At 36.3% G+C, this 13,369-nt stretch overlaps 1 protein-coding gene across 1 annotated transcript in view; it reads left to right on the forward strand.

Annotated features, from left to right (window-relative positions):
- The window catches only part of KIF5C (kinesin family member 5C), an 81,347-nt gene that overhangs the window by 27,394 nt on the left and 40,584 nt on the right, over window positions 1-13,369 (forward strand). Inside the window, exons 2-6 of the mRNA XM_066553836.1 lie at window positions 1,285-1,375; window positions 7,445-7,518; window positions 9,611-9,715; window positions 12,131-12,179; window positions 13,128-13,183. Of these exons, the coding sequence (XP_066409933.1) occupies window positions 1,285-1,375; window positions 7,445-7,518; window positions 9,611-9,715; window positions 12,131-12,179; window positions 13,128-13,183 (375 nt within the window). The remainder of the gene's footprint in view (window positions 1-1,284; window positions 1,376-7,444; window positions 7,519-9,610; window positions 9,716-12,130; window positions 12,180-13,127; window positions 13,184-13,369) is intronic.

The following is a 13,369-nucleotide window of genomic DNA, read 5'->3' on the forward strand; positions in this document are numbered from 1 at the left end:
TTCCCCCAAACTTACATGGTTATTTCCCCCAATATTTTTGGGATTATTCTCCCAATATTTACAGGGTTAATCCCTTGATATTTACAGGATTATTCCCCCAATATTTACAAGTTTATTGCCCCAATATTTACAGGTTCGTTTATTCCTCTGATATTTGTAGGTTTATTCTCCCAAAACTTACATGGCTATTTCTCCCAATATTTACAGATTTATTCTCCCAATATTTACAGATTTATTCTCCCAATATTTACAGGATTATTCTGCTGATATTTGCAGGATTGTTCCCTTGATATTTACCATGTTTTTCCTTTGATATTTACAGGGTTATTGCCCCAAGATTTACCTGGTTATTCCCCCAATATTTACAGAATTATTCCTCAATATTTACCTGGCTATTCCCCCAATATTTACAGGATTATTCTCCCAATATTTACATGGTTATTCCCCCAATATCTACAGGATTATCCCCCAATATTTATGGAATTGTTCCCCCAGTATTGACAGGATTATCCCCCCAATATTTGCAGGGTTATTGCCCCAGTATTTACAGGATCATTCCCCAGTATTTACAGGTTTATTCCCTTGATATTTGCAGGTTGAGTCCCCCAAAACTTACATGGCTATTCCCCCAATATTTACAGGATTATTCCCCCAATATTTACAGGATTATTCCCCCAATATTTACAAGGCTATTCCCCCAGACTTTACAGGATTATTTCCCCAATAGTTACATGGCTATTTCCCCAATATTTTCAGGATTATTCCCCCAATATTTTCAGGATTATTCTCCCAATATTTACAGTGTTTATCCCTTGATATTTACAGGTTTATTGCCCCAATATTTACAGGTTCGTTTATTCCCCCGATGTTTACAGGATTATTCCCCCAGTATTTTCAGGATTACCCCCCCAGTATTTACCTGGCTATTTCCCCAAAATTTATATTTAATTAATGGCTATTCCCCCTGAATTCCCAGGAGGGGAAGGAAATACCCAGCTCCTGCTGTTCCAGCTGATTGTGTCCCACATCCATGGCTGTGACCCCAGTGTGAGCACACAGGGAACATCTGCCACCTTTTATTTACCAGCCACAGAACAAAACACAGCTGTGGAGCACCCAAAATATCCCATATGTTCAGCCCACAAAACATTCCTCTGTGCAGTGCCCTGCCCAGCTTCCTCTGTGGGAAATCCTGCATTCCAGGCTGGCAAACTGGGCTGGTAAAGTGCAAGAAATGTTCTTTATCTCATGGAATTTCTCCTTTTTTTTTTTTTTTTTTTGCAGCAAGGGAAGCCCTATGTCTTTGACAGGGTGTTACCTCCCAACACAACCCAGGAACAAGTTTATAATGCCTGTGCCAAGCAGATTGTCAAAGGTAGGTGTTGTCCTTGCTTATTGTCCCTCCTTGGGGCAGGGGAGAGGATGTCTCTGTGCCCTCCAGCTGTTTAAACACTGGCTAATGAATGTTTGGGGAGTTTAGCATCAGTAATTCCAAGTATTTTCCTTTTTTTAAGGGGTTGTCTGGGTGAAAAAAAACCCAAAAAACAAACCAAACAAAAGAGCTGAAGGAATTGCAGCAGTTGTTCTGTGTTCTCTCCTTGTTATTCCACACAAATCTGGGTTTTGGGATATAAGGGACAAAAAGTGTGCTTTTGGTGCAGTTCAGTGCAGGATGAGTGTGGAATTTCTGTAAAATTGAGTGTTTGTAAAATTAGAGTGGGTATGTAAAATGAGTGGGTGTAAAACTGAGTGGGGCCATTGAAGGGCCTGGTCTGGGAGTTGCTCTGCATGCAGAGAGTTTGAATTTCAAGCTGAGTGAGGGCACAGGTACCTTGTGGAAAACACCCTGGTTCTTGGAACAAAACCTTCATAAACTGTGGAAATTTCCAGGTTTTCACTTGACAATCCAATTTTTTGGAGTGCGTTTTAATCACAGGCTGTACTCCCCCATAATTTATAAAAGAGATAATATTTAATATAATAATCTAAATAATATTTTATGTGATATTTATATAATAATGTAAGAACAATAATCACCCTCACACTTGGTTCTGTTGCTGGATCACCCATCCTTGCTGATATTGATAAAACTATCAAACTGAAGATGCTGAGCTGGAGAGCACCCATAGCATCCTCACCCCAGCTCCTGGCCCTGCACAGGACACCCCAAAAACCCCACCAGGATTTTTTCTTCATTTTTCTGTCCAAACAAACCCCTGGAGCTGAGGTTTGGATGTGTGACCCCCCTGCATCACCAAATATTGGGTTATGAGCAGAGCCCTCGTTGTTCCCTGGCCTTGTGGGGTGTCCCTGTCCCCTCCAAAGCCCTGCCCTTGGTCTTTATTTTGCTTTTTTGGGGTCCTGCTTCAAACCCTCTGCAGGAAATTGTTTGGCTCTCTCAGATCAGCCTCGAGGAACCCACCCTGGGGTAGCCCAGGTGATGGGGGAAGGACCAGAGTGGAAATTATTTGATGTTGGAGAGCAGAAATGAGTCAGAATTCTTCTCAGAGGGGTCTGATTTCAGCAGCTCTGCCCTCAGATGGGAGAGCCTTGAATAAAAACTGCATTTGTGGAGCTCAGGGATCATCAGTTCAGGTTGCTGACACACCCCTGGGAGTCTGGGGAGCTGTTCCAGCCCTCCAGGGCGTGCTGCTGGTGCATTTGTGGGGGGGTTTATATCCCCTCTGGAAGCTGGTTTGGCTTTGAAAATGGTGAGAGGAATAAAATCCTTTGTGAGAGGATTTATTTTGATTTCAGAACAGCTGAATTGCTGGCTGAGTTTTCTTTGTGAACCAAATGGAATGGCAAAACCTTCCCAAAATCCTGGGTGTAAGTTTTCCACATGTGTAGGTTTGGACTTTGCAGGTGTTTTGAAAGGCAGGGTTGGAGAGGGGAAGAAAAGGAGAAAGAAAAGGGGGAGAAGAGAGAAGGAGAGAACAAGGAGGGGAAGGATGAAGGGGAGAGGGCAAGACAGGGATGGAGGGAGAGCAGAGCAGCCCTGGGGTGATGCTCTCGAGCTCTGGGCTTGGATTTCCTCCCATTTTACCTCAGTTTTAAAGCCTGGTGAAGTGCAGGCTGTGAAAAGTTTCTGCTGGGCTGGATCTGCTGAGATTCCCTGCGTGGAAAGGGGAGGAAAACACCTTGTGCAGGCTGCCCTGGAGCAGGGGCTGGGCAGAGTCCCAGAATGAAGCAGGGATTCATTCCAAGCATCTCCTCCATGGATCCACCTTGGGCAGCACCAGAGCCCAGCCAGGGCTGCACCCAAGATGAACCAAAATGGCCCCAAAATGCACCAGCGCTCCCGGGCTCTCTCCCTGGGATCAGTTCTGCTCCATTTGCATCTTGCAGTTCATTGTCCCATCCCAGCTTTAGCCCCTGCAGTCCCACCCTGCTTGTTTTTCTCTCTCCGGCCCACGGGGTTTGTTGTAGTTGAGACAGAGACAGTCCAAAGCAGCACACTCCATTTTCAGAAGGCTTCAAACTGTTTTTATTATATATATTTTATTGTTTGTATTTTATTATAAATATTTTATGCATGCTTTTTATACATTCTTACAAAGCTCAGAAGTTTGCACTTTACTCATTGGTCACGAGATACAAAGTGCTCATTGGAAGAGGCAGCTGCAGGTTTCTCTTATTTATCCTTCTTTCCTTCTTGGTTTCTATGTCAAAGACCTTGGTAGAAAACTCTTTCAGGGTTAAAAATGGATCCTCTTGTCAGAGTTCTCTGTGGCTCACAGAAGCTGCTGTAAAACCTCTTCCGCAGCTGTTTGTGCTCTTGGGAGCACCAACCTGAGATTTGGCTCATTTGTCCTTGGTGCCCAGCTGGAGCAGGAATTGTTTTGTCTCCCTGCTCTGTGCACAGAGCTCAGCATCCCTTAAACATTATCCCTTTTACACTAAAGCAGCACAGAGCCTGAAAAACAGAAAAGCCAAACCCTGAGGTGTCAGAAGATGTCCCTGCTCATGGCAGCGGTGGGAGGGATCATTAAGGTCCCTTCCGTTATAATACAATGAAATAAAATAATAAAATAATGGAATAATATAAACATTAAAATAATTAAAAATTTTTAAAATAATAAAATAAATTAATAAAATAATAAACTAATGGAATAATATAAAAACCAAACTATTTTTAAATTAATAAATAAAAAAATTGAATAATATAAAAATAAAATAATTGTAAAATTAAAAATAAATTAATACAATAATGGAATAATAGAAAAAAATGGCATAATATAAAAACCAAAATAATTAAAAAACTAAAAATAAAATAATAAAATAATGGAATAATTAAAAAATGAAATAATTAAAAATAAAAATAACAAAGTAAAATAGTAAAATAATGGAATTATATAAAAATTTTAAAAAGTTTTAAAAATAATAAAATAAAATAATAAAATAATGGAATAAGAAAAAATAAAACTAAAAATAAATATAATAAAGTAATAACAATGGAATAATATAAAAGAAAATAATTAAAAATTAATATAATAAAATAATAACCATGGAATAATATAAAAGAAAATAATTAAAAATAAAAATAGTGAAATAATAAAATGAAATAATGGAATAATATGAAAATAAAATAGTTAAAAACTGAAAATAATATAATGAATTAATAAAATAATAAAATAAAATAATAAAAACTGTTGCCAAAACCCAGTTTTTATCTCCTGAATCCACCCAGCTGGATGCGTGTGCCTGGATTTTGCTTTTTCCTACAATTCCATGGAGGTGGAATGTCTGGAAGCACTGGAGCACCTCAGAGCCCATTTGTGTGGCCTGGGAGGAGGAGAAAATGCCTTTAAATGATAAATGATTTTTTTTTGGGGGTGCTGGGTTGCTCTCACTTGGGAGCTGAGTGACTTTTCTGGTTACAAATTTGGGCTTCAAATGCTGAGTTGTAGAACTGGGGAGATGAGGGGTGAAAAAGAGAAATATCAGGGCTAAAAACGTGGCCATGGCCATGTGTGTGTGGTGGAAATCCCCGAGGGGAGAGTTGGAACTGAGAAAAACACTTGGATTTATTATTTCTTTTTTTCTGGAAACGATGTAAAAATCCCACCTGATCTTGCTTCAGTGTCTTTTTTAATCAGATTTTTTTTTTTTTCCTCCTCTCCCTCTGGAGTTTTGTGCAGGTTTTTTGTCTGGGTTTTTTCTTTCTGGGTTCAGTGCACAGATGGTCTGTAAATGGCTAAAGGTGGAAAATCTTCCACCAAAAATAACCTCAGAGCTGACACTTCTGACTTGTTTTCACTGCAGGGGATGCAGAGGGCTGGTGGTTGTTTTTGGTTTTTTGGTTTTGTTTTTTTTTTAATAGGTTAAGGTGGGTTTTGCTAATTGGGAAGGTAGATTGCTGATCTCTGCTTCCTCCAGCAAAATGCAAATATTGATGCAAATTCTGAGCAATTTTCTTACATAACAGTTCATTAATCAGGTTATTTCCCCCTTGGCTATGAGCTCAGATGGTTCCTCGCATTCACCTGGCCATAATAACCTTTTTTTCCCCCATTTTTCCCCTCTCTTTTTTCCCCCCTTTTTTCCTCCTTTTCCCCCTTTTTCACCCTTTCCCCTCAATTTTTTTCCTGTATTTTCCCCCGGGTTTTCACCCTTTCCTCCCTATTGTTCCCCTATTATTGTTCCCCTATTATTGTTCCCCTATTATTGTTCCCTTATTATTTTTCCCCAATTTTTCCCCTTTACCCCCTAATTCCTCCCTTCACCCCTTTTTCCCCTTTTCCACCCTCTTCCTCTTATTTTCCCCTTTTTCCCCCTTTACACCCCTTTATTCCCCCTATTTTCCCCTTTTTTTCCCCTTTCCCTCCTTTCTCTTTTTCTCCCTTTTTCCCCCTTTCTCCCCTTTTTTCCCTTTTTGCTTTTAATTCAAGCTATTTTTTAAAAATTCAACCAAATTTGGCACAAAGATGAAATAGTAGTAACAAACCCATATGGAATACTACCACTGTATTATTTTTATATCCATTCAAATATTATTTATTATCAAATATTTTAAACTTTGTTTCCTTAAAGCAAGGATAAGCAGTGTCTCTGTTTCTGTGAGCAGATGAGGATGCTAAATTAATTAAAAATGCATTGTTAATTCCAGAAGAGCAGTAATTATGGCCTCTAACATTGGCATTCTCTTCAAGTTCAAGATTCCTTTTCTATTTTTCTGATGTATCTTATTTCACCTTCCTTCCTGTCTGGAGCACCTACATGGAGAGGCAAATAAGGAGGTTGTGTATTTATATAAATAATGTAATTTAATTAATAGAAAATAAAACATGTAATACAATTCAATTTAATATATAATATATATGATATAAAATAATCTAATTTATCATAATGTATGTTATATATAAAATTATATATATAATATAATATATAATATATATTATAAATAATATATATAATTATTTATATAATATATAAATTATAATAATATAATTTAATTATTTTTATTTAATATATATGTAATGTATTTTATGTATATTATATATACTGTATATAATATATACTATATAATGTAATATATATTATATAATATATATGATAATAGATATAATACATATTATATATTATATTATCATACAATATTATTATGTTTTATTTAATAATTAATATGATATATAATATATAATATATATAATAGATACTAAATATGATATGATATATTATGATATATGAATAATGAAATATAATATATAATATAATATAATATAATATAATATAATATAATATAATATAATATAATATAATATAATATAATATAATATAATATAATATAATATAGAAACCTCTATTAATTGGGATCCAGAGGATGGGAAACACCACAAAATACAATTTACAGGCCTCTGCAATTGCTGGAATTGGGCATTAACCCCTGCAAAGTCAATATTTTTCTCTCTGAACCCAATATCAAAGTATTCATTCTGCCCTGAGAGGAGCTGATTTTCAAATTCCTCCTCACTTGACTTTCTCCTTTCTTTGCAGAGGGTTTGGAAATGAATGAGGCCGTGAGCTGGGGTACAGAAGTGGAAAACAGAATGTGGAGTTTATAATAAGGAATATCTTATTTGAATCTGTTGAATTTTCCCCAGGGTTTAAATGCAGTCCAGCTTTGGTTTCAAATACTGCTTTTAAATGCAGTCCAGCTTTTTCTTCTCCGTGTTCCAGAGATATATTGGCTGATATCTGATGTCCTGAGATGTTTTTCTCCCAAGAAAGCGAGAGATATTCCAATAATCCTGTAATTCTCTAAATTAGATTTTATTACTTTTTTTTTAGTCTAAAATTAGCTCAAAATCTTGTATTTTTCCCGTTTTTTATTGCACAAACTGCTTCCTATTTCAGCTTCAGCACTGTAAAGACTTGAAAAATGCTGATTATTCATCTTGAGGGTGTCATTAAAGAGTTTTGATTGTTTTCCTTCCTCTTGCAGATGTTCTGGAAGGCTACAACGGCACCATCTTTGCCTATGGACAGACCTCATCAGGAAAAACACACACCATGGAGGTACTGGGCAAAAATGAAATCAAAATTAAATCAGTTGGGTGGGAAGGATCTAAATAAATCACAAATTTGTCTAAATAAATCACAAATTTGCCTAAATAAATCACAAATTTATCTAAACCACAAACTTATCTAAATAAACCACAAATGTATCTAAATAAATCAGTAATTTATCTAGCTAAACCACAATATATAATTATATTTTATAACGAAATATAATAATAGAATATAGTACTAGTACTACTAATAATGAATTATTATTTTAAGTAAAAATTCCACAGAAGTTTCTACTGATTTGAACAGTGGCACCTGTGGCTGAGTGTCCATCACACTTCAGCTTTTACACCTGGTTTTCCTTAAATATAGTCTAAACCATAGATTTTTAAAATATATGCATACATATATGTATGTTAAAAATATAATAAAAATAGAAATAATTATATATATAATATATGAAACTAATATATGTACTATATATTATATAATATATTATAAAATGTGTAATTATATTTAATAACAAAATATAATACTCAAATATACTACTACAAAATTATTATTTTAAATAAAAATCCACTGAAATTTCTACTGATTTTAAACAGTGGCAGCTGAGGCTGAGTGTCCCTTCCACTTCAGGATTTACACTTGGATTTCCTTAAACATAGTCAAAAATATAGATTTTTTAAAATCTACACATACATATATGTGTGTTAAAATATATATAACAAAAATAACCATAATTTTATATATAGCATATAAAAGTAATATATATTATACATTACATAATATATTAAATACTAAATACTAAATAATAATAATAATAATAATAATAATAATAATAATAATTAGAAATTTCTACTTATTTTAAACAGTGGCAGCTGTGGCTGTGTGTCCCTCACACTTCAGGATTTATGCCTGGATTTCCTTAAATACAGTCTAAAATATTGATTTTATATATATATATATATACATATATACATATATACATATTATTATATATTATACAGGTACATATATATACATTATACACACACACATATATAGATATATATAATATTATTATTTTTAATAAAAATCCATAGAAATTTCTACTTATTTTAAACAGTGGCAGCTGTGGCTGTGTGTCCCTCACACTTCAGGATTTACACCTGGATTTCCTTAAATACAGTCTAAAATATTGATTTTTTAATATATACATACATGCATATATACATATTATTATACAGGTACATATATATACATTATACACACACACACACAAACATATATATATGTATATTAAATATTATTATTTTTCATAAAAATCCACAGAAATTTCCACTGATTTTAAGCAGTGGCAGGTGTGACTGAGTGTCCCTCACAGTTCAGGATTTACACCTGGATTTCCTTAAATACAGTCTAAAATATTGATTTCTTATATATACATACATACACGCATATATACATATATAAAAAAATAAATACATATATACGTATTATTATATATTATACAGATACATATAAGTACATTGTACACACACACACACACATATATATATATATATATATAAAATATTATTATTTTTAATAAAAATCCACAGAAATTTCTACTTATTTTAAGCAGTGGCAGGTGTGGCTGAGTGTCCCTCACACTTCAGGATTTACACCTGGATTTCCTTAAATACAGTCTAAAATATTGATTTTTTAATATATACATACATACATGCATATATACATATATAAAAAAATAAATACATATATACGTATTATTATATATTATAAAGGTACATATAAGTACATTATACACACACACACACACATATATATATATATATATATATATATATATATATATATATATATATATATATAAAATATTATTATTTTTAATAAAAACCCACAGAAATTTCCACTGATTTTAAGCAGTGGCAGGTGTGGCTGAGTGTCCCTCACACTTCAGGATTTACACCTGGATTTCCTTAATTACAATCTAAAGTACAGATTAATATATCCATAAAATCCACAAGGCCCTCCCGTATACCCCCTGTAAATAACACAACAATGAAAATAAGGCAGCCGTGGGACTCCCTTTGGTGCCACCTTTGGGTTTTGTCCCCAGGGGAAGCTCCACGACCCTCAGCTGATGGGAATCATCCCCAGGATCGCCCACGACATCTTCGACCACATCTACTCCATGGATGAGAACCTGGAGTTCCACATCAAGGTACATCCACATGGAATTTTTGGGTGCAATTTAGGTGGAGTCACCCTTTTGGAAAGGCTTGGCTGGGACAAGTCCATGGGAAATCTGCCTTGGCATCTTCTGGTTTTTGAGTTTTGTTTGTCCCCTCCATCCCTTTTACAACACAAATTCCAAGATTTGTTGCTGATGTTGCTTCTTGTTTTTTATTTTCTGGAGGGTGTGTCCAGCTCAGGTTTGCTGGAACCAAAAATTGATTTACTGGAGCTCCTCCAGAGCTTGGACCCTGCTGCTCCTGACCATAAATACCAGGGACATTTGGGAAAATCCTGACACGCTGTCTCCAGGATGTGGGATGGAAGGTGGGGAGGGCTTGGGCAGTCCATGGATGTTCAGAAGGGATTTTTGAATTCCTTCTGATGGTGATGCAGGGTTTTTATGGGCCCTTTCCTTGATCCCAGCCATGTGAGCTCCCAAATCCCTGGGAGAAGAACAGAATTTCCCCTGCCCATGTGGGCTCCTGGGGAGCTCTCGGCTCTGGGGGCTCTGGTCCCTCTGCAGAGCTGGGATCAGGCTGAGCTTCTGTCCAAGCAGACATCAGCAAAATGGGATTTTCAGTAAAATAATTGCCATGGATTGCAGGGAAAAGGAGTTTTCTGTGTCATCCCTGCCCCAAAACTAAGCCAGACCTAAAAGCTGCAGTAGCTGAGCCCAGGTGGGTGTGAAGCCACTGTCCCTTCTCCTGCTGCTCTCTGAGAGTGGAGCTTTTTGTACCTAAAAGTTAGATTTACTAACTTTGAATTAACTAAAAGTTAATTTACTTTGTAGTGCTATTTGCATTAAATCCCTTGAAGTAGCCCCAGAGGAATATTTATAAAGCTAATCAGTGTGAGAGCACAATTATTTGTAAAAGTTAATCAGTGAGAGGACACAATTATTTGTAAAAGTTAATCAGTGTGAGGACACAATTATTTTTAAAAGTTAATCAGTGTGAGGACAGAAATGTCTGCCTGTCTATAAATTATTATTATTTTACTCATCTTGTACCTCTGAACCAGCTTCTGGAAGGGCTTGGTTGTGTATTGGGAACCTTCCCAGCAATGAGGTACAGACAGAAGAATTATTCCAAATTGGAATTGAAAATATTCCAAATAAACCACGAGATACTTGCAGAGACCTTTGATTGTAAAATATGGAGAGACCCCTCTGAATTTCCCACTGATCCCTCCTCTCCTGGAGGGAATTCCTGGCCTGTCCCATTGGAAATCCCACAATTTTCCCAAAGATTTCCCAGCAGAGCTGATGAATCTCTCCCAAAAAAGCTGCCTGAGCTGTCAGGGAGAGCAATGTTCTGTCAGCAGCCTGGGTTTAACCAAACTGTCCCACTCTCCTCATAATTGAACTAATAATCATTGAATAATAATTGAAGCTCTGAAAATTAATGGCATTTTTTCCTCCCCCTCTCTAATGGGGATCCATTTAGAATTTGGTCTCTCCTCTGGAGCAGTGTGGGCTCTCAATGTGAGATATTAAGTCTGGCCTAACTGGGCTGTTGGAATCAGCTGGTCCAGAGGGGGGCTTTAAATGGGGAAGTAAAGGCAAAAATTCAAAATATATTTGTGTTTAATAGCAGTTTTATGTGGAAAGTTCAACTCATCTGTGTAAAAAGCCCAGACATTTTTCAGGTGACAGAAAATGAGACTTTATGAAATGCCAGGGGTTTATTGATGCCTAGAATGCAGCCATGTGCTGTTCCAGCTAAATAATCTGGGCAAACCTTAATTAGAGAAGGGTTAGGCCCTACTCCCCTCACATATTTCTGTTTCCTTCTGTGAGTCAAATCCCCTTTTATTAAGAAACTCATTCATTCAATCATTCTCCTCTTTTTTTTTTGTTTGTTTTCTTTTTTGAGGACAATTGTCTCTCTTTGTTACAGCAAAGCTCATTTTCATTTTCTCCTTTGGATTTCATTCAAGGCAGAAGCACCACATGTGCTTCATTTAAAAGTTTAATTTAATATATAGTGCTGAGGCTTATGGAAATGGAATGGTGAAGGTGCTCTCTGTCTTTTGGGGGGTGAAAATCAATGTACAGTTTTTATAATCCTCAAACCTGCAGCTGCACAGATATGGCAGGAGCTGGATTGGTTTGATATTCTTTTGTCAATTTTACCTATGTTACAAAAATAATAAAAAAAAAGAAGATAAGGTTTGTCTGCAGGGTTTTTTTGTGTACTTTTCCATTGATAAATGGAGGAAGATCAATGGCTTGTGAATCATTCAAGGTACAAATGTGTTCCCATGAAAGATGGAATTCAAACTGTGTGGGAGGTGGGGTTTTATTTTTAGTTTGGTGCTTTGACAGGGATGGAAACACAGAGGCAGCAAGACATTAAATCAGCAACGTTTAAATCTGTGATGTTTGTGATTATTTAATTAGGTTTCCTACTTTGAGATATATTTGGACAAAATCAGGGACCTGCTTGATGGTAAGTTCTGTGTTTTACTTGACCGAGTGCCTCGGCTTCATCCAGAGCTTTGCCCCAAAGCCTGGCGGGGGGAGCAGTGACTTTATTTGGGAGAGGATTAAATTTAAACTGCAGAATTTGGCAGTTCCAGCCACCTGATGCTGTGCACCTGCCTCTGCAGAGCACGAGCTCTGCTGTGAATCAGAGAGCTCTGAGGATCTCACAGCCTGACAGGCAGGGCTCGGCAAGGGCTGTTCTTCAAGGAAAAATGATAAAAAACCTGATTTCACAGTGCAGGGAGAGGTTTGGAATTATCCCTTGCTTCTGGCAGGGAGGCTGGTGGGGAGCATCTGCTTCTCTCACAGCTCATGTCTCTGCCTCTGCAGGCTGTGTTAATAAAAGTGAATTTTGTTAATCAGTGTGAGGACAGAAAGCACTGTAAATGTGGAAATACGTGTAAATATAGAAATGTTCCCAAAAGTAGAAATATGTGTAAATATAGAAATGGCTATATAGGTAGAAATGGCTGTAAACATAAAAATTTTTGTAAATGTAGAAATTTTCGTAAATGTAGCAATGTCTATAAAGGTAGAAATGTCTGCAAATGTAGCTCTGAGCTGCTCTGAATTCCAGGCTGCTCTCCTGTCTCCTCTGCTTTGCCAAAGCCCAGCTTAGTCTGGGTTTATTTAATTCACCCAAGCAGTAACCAAAAGCTTTTGTGCCCCAAAGTTAAATTTAAATGAGCAGGTACAAAATTGACAGAGCAGGAAACAATTTCTGTGTGTCAGAAATATTGGAGGTTCATTAGGAATGGGGAATTTCTATGGGTTGTTTTGAATGCAGATCTCAAATACAAATTTCCATCCCCAAAATGTGTCTGTCATGCCTGGAGCTGACACTTTATTTGTTTGTTTGTTTGTTTGTTTGTTTATTTGTTACCTCTGGAATATTCCTGATGTCTCTCTCCAGTGTCAAAGACAAACCTTGCTGTACATGAAGATAAAAACAGAGTCCCCTATGTTAAGGTAAAAGAATAATTTAACCCCCAGCTTCTCATTCTTTCCCACAAATGCATTTATTTACACATTTCCATTTGCATCCAGTGTTATTTGCTGAAATAATTCAGCTCCTGTTTGAAGACTTGAGTGTTCAAGTTGTGCTGGCTCCTGGGTTTAAACAAGTTTCCTGAAATATTAATGGGCTTGAATCAT

Source organism: Molothrus aeneus, chromosome 7 (assembly GCF_037042795.1).
Source record: "Molothrus aeneus isolate 106 chromosome 7, BPBGC_Maene_1.0, whole genome shotgun sequence".
Lineage (NCBI taxonomy): Eukaryota > Metazoa > Chordata > Aves > Passeriformes > Icteridae > Molothrus > Molothrus aeneus.